Source organism: Indicator indicator, unplaced genomic scaffold (genome assembly GCF_027791375.1).
Source record: "Indicator indicator isolate 239-I01 unplaced genomic scaffold, UM_Iind_1.1 iindUn_scaffold_265, whole genome shotgun sequence".
Taxonomy (NCBI): Eukaryota; Metazoa; Chordata; class Aves; order Piciformes; family Indicatoridae; genus Indicator; species Indicator indicator.
Window position 1 is genome coordinate 25,857 of NW_026539323.1, and position 11,862 is coordinate 37,718.

At 61.7% G+C, this 11,862-nt stretch overlaps 1 protein-coding gene across 1 annotated transcript; it reads left to right on the forward strand.

Moving 5' to 3' along the window:
- Positions 1–1,135: 1,135 nt before the first annotated feature.
- LOC128980553 (maestro heat-like repeat-containing protein family member 2B) lies at positions 1,136–11,801 on the forward strand (the record flags this gene model as incomplete). Its single annotated transcript, XM_054399017.1, has 26 exons — positions 1,136–1,222; positions 1,751–1,864; positions 2,523–2,645; positions 2,847–3,012; positions 3,391–3,489; positions 4,237–4,388; positions 4,746–4,889; positions 5,127–5,219; positions 5,323–5,392; positions 5,503–5,616; positions 6,034–6,107; positions 6,537–6,656; positions 6,813–6,920; positions 7,101–7,254; positions 7,679–7,719; positions 7,802–7,927; positions 8,001–8,142; positions 8,769–8,824; positions 9,030–9,137; positions 9,249–9,368; positions 9,534–9,656; positions 10,278–10,433; positions 10,638–10,751; positions 11,041–11,108; positions 11,465–11,600; positions 11,706–11,801. Coding segments are annotated over exons 1-26 (2,904 nt in total), but the record flags the coding sequence as incomplete, so codon positions are not given.
- Positions 11,802–11,862: the final 61 nt, after the last annotated feature.

Genomic DNA, 11,862 nt, shown 5'->3' on the forward strand with positions numbered 1-11,862 from the left:
GCTGACTAGAGACTGGCAAACATGATGCCCATCTGCAGGAAGGACTGGAAGGAGGACCTGGGGAACTACAGACCATGGTGCCAGGGAAGGTCATGGAGCAGATCATCTTGAGTGCCATTCTGCAGCTCATCCAGGACAATCAAGGCCAGCCAGCAGGGGTTCATGAAGGGCAGGTCCTACTTGACCAACCTGATCTCCTTCTACAGCAAGGTGACTGCTGAGTAGAGGAGGGACAGGCTGTGGGTGGTGTTCATCTGGGCTTCAGCAAAGCCTTTGGCACTGTCTCCCTGTTATGATTAATATTTAATAATAGACGATTTAATAAAAAATATATTCATTATTTATTAGTACCCAAATCTCACCAAAACCTTATTTACAGGAGTGTATAAGGAGGAGTTGCAAAGGGGCAAGGATGATTCCCAGTCTGTAGCCCAGTAGGGTTTGTTGGTTTGCTGCTGTAGTTGATGAACATTTCCACATGTCACCTATACACAGGAGCAGGAACAGGGCTGGCACAGCTGATCCCTGCAGTCAGGGGAGCTGGCTGGATTTTCCTGCAGCTCCATCCCAGCTCTCTGTCCTCCATCACTTCCAGTCATGGCACAGTTGGATGGGTTGGAGGTTGATAGATTGGATGAAGAGTTGGCCTCAAGTTTCACCAGGGGAGGTTTAGGTTGGACATGAGGAACATTTTCTTCCCCAAGCCCTGGCCCAGGCTGCCCAGGGCAGTGGTGGAGTCCCCATCCCTGGAGAGGTTTAAAAGCTGTGTAGATGTGGTGCTGAGGGCTATGGTTCAGCAGTGAGCTTGGCAGTGCTGGCTTCATGGTTGGACTCAAATGATCTGAGAAGTCTTTGCCAACCTAAACTATTCAGTGATTCTGTGAGGCCTCCAGTTTCTGCTCAGGTTGGTCCTGGCTGGAGAATGGGAGGCAGCATGCTTGGAGGAGACACAGGAGAGGGAGGAGACACAGGAGAGGGCACAGACACAGGTGGGAGCCTCCCCTTTGGAGAAAACTAGGGAAAACCCAGGCAGAGGGAAAGGGCCAAGCCAGCCCCCCTGAGCGTGCCTAGCCCAGGTCCCAGAATCATAGCAACATGGAATGTTAGGGGTTGGCAGGGACCAGCAGGTGTCACAATGGCCAGCCTGGAGATCTTGCTCCTGGTGCTGGTTCTGCCCCACTTTCTCCTGGCACTGACAGGAGAAGGAGGTCGTGGAGAGAGTGTGAGTGTGTGCAGGAGATCTTGCTGCCATGAGGAGGATGCTCAGAGGTGAGTGGCTGCTGGGGTGGCTGGGGGCTGTGTCCTCATCCCAGCTGGGTGCTGGGAGCTGCATCCCCTTCACCTCTCATCCTGCTGCCAGGCAGCTCCAAGAGGGCTCTGGCTTCATCCTCTCCCTGCCCTCCACGGAGCTGCTGGGCACTGTTCAGAGGCAACCTGGCCTGATGGCTCTGGTGGGGGTTCCTCAGCCCCAACCCTCCCAGCCTCTCCTCCCACAGTCCATGGCCATCCCCCAGCCTCAGTCCAGCCCCTCGCTGCCGATCTGGAGCCCAGAATAAGCCCAGTCCCCCAGGGTGGTTTTCCCAGTGCTGCAGTGAAGGGCAGACTCCCTCCCCTCACCCCACTGACTGCCCTCTGGCCAGTACAGCCCAGCACAGGCTGGTGGTGCTGCAGGAAGCTGGCCCCATGGAGGGGAGGCGAAGCCCCATGGCTGTCTTCCCTTGCAGCTCTCTGCTCATGTCTGGGCTCCCAGTCCAGACCTGCATCTCCTGAGGATGAAGGCCAGGCCACGGGGACTGTCCCCGTGGCCATCACCACCTTTGTGGCCATGGGGACTTCTCTGCTAAAGCAACTGCAAGACCATGAGGTGAGGTGGGGTGAGGGGAGGGCTTCCCTCCCTACCCCTGGCTTCCTGGGTGCTGCAGCAAAGGAAGCTGTCACCATTGCTGTCCCCAAGCGCTGATCCTGGCTGCTCAAGGCAGACCAATGGCATCGCTCCCTCCCTCCTTTGCCCAGGAGCTCGCAGCACTGCCCTGAGCAAGGCAAAGCCTCTGGCACAGACCCCAGCACGAAACTCAGGAGAAGTGTCTAAGAGAAATGGGGTCATTGAGGCTGGAGAAAAGGAGGCTGAGGGGAGACCTTCTGGCTCTCTTCAGCTACCTCAAAGGAGGCTGGAGCCAGGCTGGGATTGGCCTCTATGTCCCAAGTAACAAGTGATAGGACAAGAGGAAATGACCTCAGGTGACACAAGGGGATGCTCAGTTTGGAGATGAGAAGCAATTTCTTCCCCCACAGCCTTGTCAGGCCCTGGAACTGGCTGCCCAGGCTGCCCAGGGCAGCAGTGGAGTCCCCATCCCTGGAAGGGATTGGAGGACGTTTGGCTCTTAGAGCCTTGGTTTACTGCTGGACTTGGCTGTGCCTGTTAAGGGTTGGACTCGATGTGCTTCAAGGTCTTTTCCAACCCAAACAATTCTGTGACTCTGGGATTCTCCATCCCATCACTGCCCTCTGTGGTCTTTGCCCAGGGTGACCGAGTGGAGACCTACTGGGAGCTGGAGAGCCTCCTGCAGGGGCAGGAGGGCTGCTTGCCAAGCGGCGTTGTGAACCGGCTGATGGCAGAGGTGTCCAGGGACATGCAAGCAGCCCAGGTCAGCCTGGCCTCTTCCACGGCCACCAAAGCAGCCTGACCCGAGCCCTGGGTTTTCACAGAGCCATGGGGCAATAGAGAACAGCTCAGAGATGTTCTTCAGTCAGAGAGGAGCTAAGGGAGACGCTGTGGGGTCTGGCCTGTCCCAGGGCCTCAGCCTCGGCCTCGTCCCAGGAGTGTTTCACCTGTGGGGCTTTTCCAGGGGGTGACAGATGAGGTGCAGGTGGCTGCTGGCGACGTGCTGCTGGCCCTGGCCCGCTCCCACTTCCACTTCGTCATGGCCGAGCTCCAGAGCCAGCTGAAGGCCACGGGGAAGGTCCCTAAGGAGCCTGTGCTGCTCACCCTGGGCAGCATGGCCCGCAGCTACGGTATGGCACTCTCGGCCTCCTGGGTGGGACAGGGCTCGGTGCCAACGGGGACAAGGGACCCTGCCCCTCCCCAAACGCTCCCTGGTGAACTGGGGGCTATGGTGCTGCCCTGCCCCCTCACTCCATGCCAGGGCCAGCTGGCAGCTCTGCCCTCCCGACCCGGCCCCAGTTCCCAGAGAGCCAAACCCGCAGGGTCTCTGCCTGCTGCTGGCCTCCCCGTGTGCCCAGAGGGCTTCCCTGTGCCCTGCCGGGGGAGGGCAGCCCTCCCCATGCCCTCTGGCACATCCCATGGCTCAGCAGCGTCAGCCCCGGCACAGAGGGACTCTGCCGTGCCTCTCAGTGCCCCTCTGGACCCTTCTGTCCCTGCCTTCTCTGCAGCCTTGCAGTGCCTCCCCTTCGTGGGGGTGACTCTGCCCGCCCTGTGTGCCGCCATGAGCCAGGTGGGGAGTGGCCGGGTGCTGCGCGCCGCCTGCTCCGGTGAGTGTCCCGGGCAGGGCCTGGGCTGGCTTTGGATGCCTCCCTCCACGGGATCTCCTGGCTGGGGGTCAGCCCACAGGGAGGTCAGCCCTTGGCCATCCCAACCTGCTGTGTGAGGGTGCAGAAGGAGCCGGGGAAGCCTGGCAGGCTTCTGGGGGCTGCGCTGCTCAGAGGAACATCTGGGGCCCTTCCCATGGCTTCTGCCTCCCTGCTTGCCTCTGGAATGGCAACCCCTGCTCTGGAGAGGCAAAGGTGTGGGGAGGGAAGGGGCTACAGTGGGAAATGCTGGAGGGGAACAGGCTGCTGAGGAGGAGAGGAACAGGGAGGTGTTTGACTGCGGAACCCTCCAGAGCACAGCTTGTCCTCGGATGCAGATCTGCTTCCGGGCTGAGCCCTGCCGTGCCTGGCACTGGCCTTGAAGCAGGCTTGGGCAAGCTGCAAGGAAAGGGCCTCAGGTTGCATCAGGGGAGGTTTAGGCTGCACACGAGGAGCAATTCTTCCCTGAGAGCATGGCCAAGCCCTGGAACAGGCTGCCCAGGGCAGTGGTGGAGCCCCCGTCCCCAGAGGCACTGGAGAGACTGCAGCCCTAGCACTTAGGACATGGGGCAGTGGTGGCCTTGGCGGCTTGGCTTGAAGCTTGGACTCGACGACCTTCAGGGTCTTGTCCAGCCTAGAGGATGCTGTGGGTCTGTGCCCCTTCCTTGCTGCAGACTCTCACATGCTGCCTGTCTCTTTTTCCTGGGGCAGTTCTGGAGCAGTGGTCAAAAGGGGTCCAGAGGTGCTTCTGCAGCCCAGAGCAAGGCTCCTTCCCCAGGTCCCAGGCAGCGCAGCTCTGTGAGGACATCTACCCTGCCTTCTGCTACATGGTGGCCAACTGGCTGGGCTGTGAGGAGGAGGAGGTGAGAAGTGCTGCTCTGCAGGCCTGGGGCTGCAGCGGGGATGTCCCTTTGGTGGGTCCAGCTGAGGGCAGTGGGGTGGGAGCAGAGTGGGCAGGGCAGGGCAGGCTCTAGCTGAGGAAGCAGCCCAGGCCAGGAGTCTGCCAGCACCTTTCTTGGGGTTCGGGGCTGGGGAAGCTGGAAGGAAGCAGCCCAGACCCAGAGGTCTTTTGCCCAGAGCGCTGGGGCCCAGCCTGGGGAGATGCCCTCTCTGGAGTGAGCTCTGCTGGGCACAGGGAAAGGGCAGGCTGGTGTCCAGGGACTGCTGAGCAACAGGCAGAGCTTCAGGCTCCAAGCAGGGCCTCTCCCTTCCTTCTTCAGGACAAGCAGGCTGTTGTCGGGGCGATGGCTGCCATGATGGGGCTCCTTCTGCAGGCAAAGCAGCACCGAGAGCAGGTCTGGGAGCAGCTGCCCTGGCTCCTGCAACAGTGTCAGGAGGTCCAAGACACCTCCCGGGTCACCAAGGTGAGAGGTTGTGCAGGGCCTGGTGTGGCTGCTGGACTGGGCCTGGGTGAGTACCAGGAGGCACTGGGGAGCTCTGGGGTGCCAGGAGGAGCTGGAAAGCTCTCCGAGAAGGAACAGGGAGAGCAGAAGATGCCTGAGGCTTCCTGGGCTCTTTGGGTGAGAGTAGAGCTGGGTTTCTCCCTTCCCAAGTGCCTTTTGGTGGCTGCAGCCTCCTCTTCCTGCCCCATTCTTTTGTAGAGCCTCAGCTATGTCCTGGAGATCCTGGAAGGACTTCAGAGCCCAGTGCCAGAGGGCATAGCCCTTGCCATCAGCAGCGCTGTGCACCGCCAGGTAAGGGCAGCCCTGGCCCCACCGCCGGCCTGGGGCCGCAGCTCTGATTGCCGTGGAGGGGCCAGAGCTGCCCCTGTCTGGAACAGGACCTTTGTGCCCACAGCTCTCTGACGTGTGCAAGGAGCCTGGCCCAGCCCATCGGGCACTGCTGTCCCGCTGCTTCTTGCTGCAGGGTAAGGAGAGCCCCCAGGAGAGGCCCCAACGTGCCTGGGCCACCCTGTGCCAGCCCTGGGTGAGCAGAGGCAGCTGCCTGCTCCTGCAGAACTCCATTTGCTCCCTGCAGCCCCAGCCTGCCCCGAGGAGACGCTCATCTTCCTGCAGTCCCAGTTGAGCGATGACAGCCAGGCTGGGCGTGCAGCAGCCCTGGGCCTGCTGGGAGCACTGCTGCATGCTGACAGTGAGTGCAAATGGCCAGGGACACAAGGCAGGGCTTGGGACTGGTGAGCTGAGAGCAGGAACGGGCTGAAGCTGGTGTCCCTGCAGCCCAAGGAGCTGCAAGGAGCAGGTCTCCCAGGCCAGCTGATGCCTGCCACAGGGCTGAAGCTCTTCCAGGCAGCTGGCAGTGGCCCCGCAGCAGGGACAATGCTCCCAGCTCAGGAACAGGGCAGGCTGGTGGCTACAGGAGCTGTTCTGCTTCTCGTGTCGCCAGGTGGCCTTGCCTCTGCCAACAGGGTGGCTCTGCCTCCCCACTGCCTCCTGTGAAATCAGAGCCAGGCTCCACTTTTCCATCCCACTGGATGCTTGGAAGCTTCAAGGGATCCCTTCTGCCATGGGGGCTCTGCCTCAGTGGCACAGCTCTCTGTATCTCTTGCAGCTCCTGTGGTCAGAGAGAAGCTGCCCCGCATGGTGGAGGCTGTGCAGTCACTGAGCCACGACCCCAGCACCCAGGTGAGCTGATTTGGGAAGGGATGGTGTTGCAGGGCAGGCAGAGAAACCCTTTTCCTTGGGACAGAGCCTGGCATGGCTGTGGCAGGAAGCAGCAGTTTGGGGTCTGACCCACACCTTTCCCTTCCCCTGCTTCCTCCTGCTCCCCTGAGAGCTTCTGGTGAGAGGTGACACTGCTGCTGTCTGGGGCAGGGCTGGGGGACATGAGGGTGTGCTGAGTGCTGGAGCTGGCTGAGTGCAATGGGGAGGGGGCTGTGCTCTGCAGGGCAAGTGCACCTGCAGGCTGCTGCTAAAGGCCATCTTGAAGCCAGGAGCAACATCTTGTGCCATGGCCTTGTCAGCTCTCTGCGAGATACAGAGGCTGTCCCCAGGCAAAGGCAGCACCCTTCTGGCTGTGGAGCAAGAGGTGGTAACCACCCTGTGCCCTGGCAGGTGCGGAGGGCAGTGCTGGAGTTCATCAGGGAGCTGCTCAGCTCCGGCTGCCAGAGCTGCTGGCCATGGGATGTGGTGGGGCACATCTTCACCGAGTTCCAGCAGGCATCGGGCAGCCTGGTGAGGGCAGAGTAGGGCAGCCGGTGCTGGGATTGGTACTGGGCTGCGCTGGGAGCTGCTGCGGCTGTGCTGTTGGCACAGCGGCACTGCTGGGGCTGTGCCTGAGCCTTGCTGCTTGGCAGCTGAGGAACAGGGCTTTTGCCAACTGTCTGCCAGGTGCCAGGATGTCTTTTGCCCTGGGAAGCCGCAGGGGCTGGAGCTATCCGAGCCCTGTGCGTGGACATCCTGGGCTCGCTGGACATGTCTCGCAGAGGGATGCCCAAAGTAAGTTGCCCCCTGCCCTGCTGCTGTGGCCACTTGTTGCCTTCGGGGCGTTTTCTCTTGTGCTTTCTCACGCCCTGAGCCCCTCCCCTCATGAGGCTGAGGGACAGCAGAGCCTCCTTTTTGCCTTGGGGCCGAGTGGAGATGCCCATGCCTGGGGAGTTGCCTGACTCTTCTCTGCAGCTCCTGTGGCCGAGGCTGCTGCACTACGTGCTGCAGGCCCAGTACAGCGACTTGGTGGTGCCACTGTCCCGCTGCCTCCGAGCCCTGCTTGAGAGGCTGGAGAGAGGATGTGAAGAAGAGGAGGAGCCTGATGCCATGGACTCCCAGGAGGAAGGTAGGAGTGCCAATGAGTGCTGCAGGGTGTGGGCAGGGTGTCCCTTCAGCCTGGAGAAGAGAAGGCTCCAGGGAGCCCCTTCCAGCACTGGAAGGGAAGCTACAGGAAAGATGGGGAAGGAGCCTTTATCAGGGAGTGTGGTGACAGGACGAGGGGTAAGGGTTTGAAACTGAAGGATGGAGGATGGGGACAAGATGTAAGGAAGGGCGGTCAGACACTGGCCCTGGCTGCCCTCTGAAGTTGTGGAGACCTTCTCCCTGGGAGTGTTCAAGGCCTGGTTGGATGGGGCTTGGAGCAACCTGGTCTAGTGGGAGCTATCCCTGCCTGGGGCAGGAGAGTTGGAGCTTGATGCTCTGCAAGGTCCCTCCCAAGCCAACCCCTTTTGCACCTCCATGATTCCATGATCCTTTCTTCCTGCCCACAGCCCAGGTGCCGGCTCCCCAGAGCCTGCTGGCTCGAGTGCTGGTGAGTAGCTGTGCTGTGAGAAAGGGGCTTTGCTGGCCAGGGGTGCTGGGAGAGCCCGGGGCTGTGGTGCTGCTGACGCCAGTGCCGGGAGCCCCCGACGAGGGGACATCAGGCCGGTGCCTGCCACGGGCCGGGCGGCGAGAGCCTTGCTCGGGGCCGGCAGCAGCCCGCAGAAGGCACCGGCTGCCGGCTGCCGGCTGCTGGCTGGGTGGCGCCCGGCTCCCGAGCTCCCTCCCGGCAGAAGCTGTGGCTGAGGACCCTTCTCTCCTGCCCTGGCCCAGGTGATGGTGGCAGATCCTCACCAGAGCAGGGAACGTGCAGTCGCTGCCTTGCAGCTGCTGCAGGCTCTGGAGGGCAGGATCCACAGAGCCTTGGGGGCAGCGTGGGCGACCCAGATCCCCCTCCTGCTGCAGCAGCTGGCAGGTAAAGTGCGGGTGGGGGGCGGGAGAGGCTGGAGGGGAGGGAGAGGCAGCAGGAAAATGCAGCTTCCCAGCCTGAGGGAGGGGGATTGTGCCCAGCTCCTCACCACTTGCTCTGCTGCCTTGTCCCTTGCAGGGAGTCAGTGCTGAGGCTGGGGGCAGCTGTCCTCGAGAAGGACAGGTCTGGGTGCAGCCAAGAACAATGTTTGGGGAAGGGACAGGACTGGTGCTCCTAGAGGGGGTGCAGATCCTGGCTTTGGAGGACCAAGTCCCCAGCCATCCTTGGCAGTAGCCTGGCAGAGGGGCTGCAAACTGGCAGGCTGGGCATGGAGAAATTGTGTGCTGCTGGGCTGTGCTGGGACACAGTGCCTGCAACTGTTCCAGGAGCTGCAAGCAAGCGGTGGGGACCAGCCACAGTCTGTGCATCCCTGCCCAGCCTGAATCTGACAAATGCCCCTGGGATCCTTCTCTGTCCTTGGCTTCACAAGGGCTCAGGCCTAGGTGCTCGTAGGGCCTTTCCAGCCTGATGGCCTGGGACCCTTGGGAGGTCTGACCCCAGGGACCACTGGCCTCATCTTTGGTGGCAGCTTCAAGAACAGCAAGGAGCTTTTGCTTTGTCTTGCTTTGCAGGCAGCCCCGAGACATCCCTGGGCTCTGTGGGGGAGTGGGAGCAGCATGTGCTGAAGGTAAAGCACCCCCGAGGGCACCACCAAGAGAAGGGGGAAGAGGAGCAGGCAAAGGGGTGGGAGGCAGCCTGGGGCTGCCTATGTAGGCACCAAGAGCCTGCCACTGCTGGCAGCTCTGCCCCGGCAGTGTCCTGGGACACACAGGTGTGGAAAGGGCTCTGGCCAAGGCCAGGGGAACCCCAACTTCCTGTCCTGTTCCCCCCAGTTCCTGCGAGTGTCACTGGAGCACATCCAGGACAAGGCCTGGAGCGTGAGCCTGAGCCAGGAACTGAACCAGCAGCTGGGCAGCTCTGCCCCTGGATCCTGGCAGAAGGTTTGTCTCCTGCCCTGTGCCAGGGCTGGGGCTGGCACCGGTGCAGTGGGGGGAGGTTGGGGCCAGCCTGCTCCCAGAGCTGCATCCTGGGCTCGGCCTCTTCTCTTCCAGCTTTTCCTCTACAAGGCCCTTGGGACAGCACTGGCAGCTTGTCAGGACCTCAAACATGTCCAGGGGCAGGTGCTGAGGTTCCTCCAAGAGACAGACCCTGTGGAGCTGCCCGAGGTCCAGGTGAGGAGATGCTCCTGGCCTGAGCATAACTCTGCTTGTTGCAGGGCAGAGGGAGGGGGCTCCAGACCTCCTTCCTTCCACATTGCTGCCATCCCCGCCTTGCTTCCCCCACTTGTCACCGAGTGCCTGTGCTGGAGGCCACTGCCTGTTTCCCTGTGGTTGCAGGCAGTAGTTTCTGTTGTGTCCCATGCTGCTGAGGGCCACTTCCACCTGGTCCTGGACACGGTGATGATGTTCTCTGCCGCTTTCACCAGAGGCCATCTCCGTCAGACCGCCACGGGCTGGACGGTAAAGGCTCAGGGTTTGACTTTCCTTGCTTGGCCTCCTTTCCGCTTCTCCATCTGCAGCAGTCAAAGTATGGCAGCTGCCTTCAGATGAGCCCTCTTGGAACTGCTCCTTGAGAGTTGTATTTCAGGGGCGCGTCCTGGCAATTGGACCCCTCAGTCAGAGAATCTTTGAGGCGTTAAAACATCTGGAGCTGGCCCTTAGGGACATGGTTTGGTGGTGACCCTGCAGTGCTGGGTTGAGGGTTGGAGAAGGTTTGACTCCTCATGGATCCAAGCTGCCCGGCTGGGGCAGCTGCAGGGGTTGCTGGCTTGCAGCCATGCTGCGTCTCTGAGCAGGACCACAAGAGGCTGTGTCAGAGACAGGTTTCCACAGGAGGGTTCCAGGCAGCTCCCTGAGCCCTCCAAGCAGTGCTGGAACCACCAGCAGCGTGCTGGCTGCCACCTTCTCCCCATCCCCTGTGCGAACCCAGGTGCGGGGTGGGAACAGCTTCCAGCCCCCAGCTCCCAGCTCCAGGAGGGGCTTGGCTAGCTGCTGGGAGGTGTTCAGCAGAAGCAGCAGCAGCTGCTGAGGAGCACGAAGAACTCCTGGGGCTGAGGCCTGGCAGCGTCTCTCTGGGCACAGGTCCGGCAGCAGCTGGCGAGAGCCCAGGCCACCTGCGCCGCTCTGATGCGCATCTGCGGCGGCATCGCCCTGCGAGCCCCCAGGGAGCAGCTGCTCAGCCGCCTGGACAGCGACATCCTGGGCAGCATCCTGCGTCTCTCCAGAGCTCGGCAGAGGGTAGGAGCCCAGGGCACGCAGGGGCAGGGGTGCTGGATGCCCCAGCTCTAGCCTCTCGGGGCCTCCTTCTAAAGGTGCCCCAGGGAAGGGGTGGTCCTTAATGTCCACACCCAACCTTGGCATGGGTCCCCCCTGCCCATGCTCTTGTTAGAGCCCTCAGCCCTTTGAAGACTTTAAGGAGTGCTTTGCTCTCCTTTGCTTCAGGACCTGCTGCTCAAGCTTGCCCTGGTGGAGAGCATCCACAGTGTCACCCAAGCCGTGGGCAGCTGTGGCAGCTTTGAGCTTTCCTCAAGACAGGAGGTGATGTGCACCCTGCTGGTGAGTGCCCACAGTCAGGGCAGTCACAGGAGGAGTTTGGAGCTGTGCCCTGAGGCTTTGTGCAGCAGCTCCTGCAGCTGCGTGCCAGGGGCACGGTGGTTGGGAGGCCCTTGTGTGGCTGGGTGCTGGGTGGCTGCGGAGCAGGCTCCCTCCTGCAGTGCCTTTTGGGGGTCCCTGGGGGTGAGATGGCAGTGCCTGTCAGCAGAGCCTGGGAGGGCTGGGAGGTGGCAGGGCTGTCCCGTGTCTCTGCCTGCTGCCAAGGCTGCACTTGTGCCTCTGGGCCTTACAGGACTGGATAGAGAAGGAGCCCTGGGATTGCCTGGCATATGGAGTACTTCAGGTGCTGGCGGAGCTGAGGTGAGGGCTCTGGGGATTTGCAGTGGCCCCAGGCCAGCTGCCTGGGGCAGCCCCAGTACCTTGAGGTCACTGCATGGGGCCAGGAACTGCTGGGACTGTGGAGTGGGAGGGTGTTGCCCATTTTGGTGTCTGCCAAAGGAAGGGAGCCTCAGGGGTTTCTTGCCCTGGGGGTGGGGGGTTGCCTGCTGCCTGAGGGGAAGCAGGAACTGCTGGAGCTGCAGGCCAGCCTCGCTGGCTGGGGCTGCGGTGTTGAATTTGGGGCCCTGGATGAGGAGGAAGCCAGCTGTGGTTTGAGCCACTCTGGATAAGGCTGGTAAATCCACTTTCTGTTTTCTCTTCTTTTTGCCTCTGTGCAGCAAGCTGAGGCCACCTCTGAGCAGGGAGGAAACTCTCAGGCTGCTGGCAGTGTGCTGCCAGATTGTGGTGGCCTCCCCTTCCAAGGGGCAGGTGACAAGGGGAAGGAAGGCAGCGAGGGCAGCTGAGAACATGCAGGTACCCACGGGCAGTGCCTGCCCAGCCCCGGCTCAGGAGCCCAGCTCAGTGTGTCCTGGCAGCCCCTGTGGTGCAGAACCTCAGCTTCTCCTCTCCTGCTTCCAGTTCCTGCATGGGAGATTGCTGCCGGATCTGGGCCACCTGATGGAAACCCTCCTGGAGGCAGAGGGCAGCTCTGCCATCTTTGAGGACGTGCTCCACGTGAGTAGCCATGGGGTAAAGAGGGTGACTGCGTGGGGCACAGAGAGTCAAGGCCTCAGCG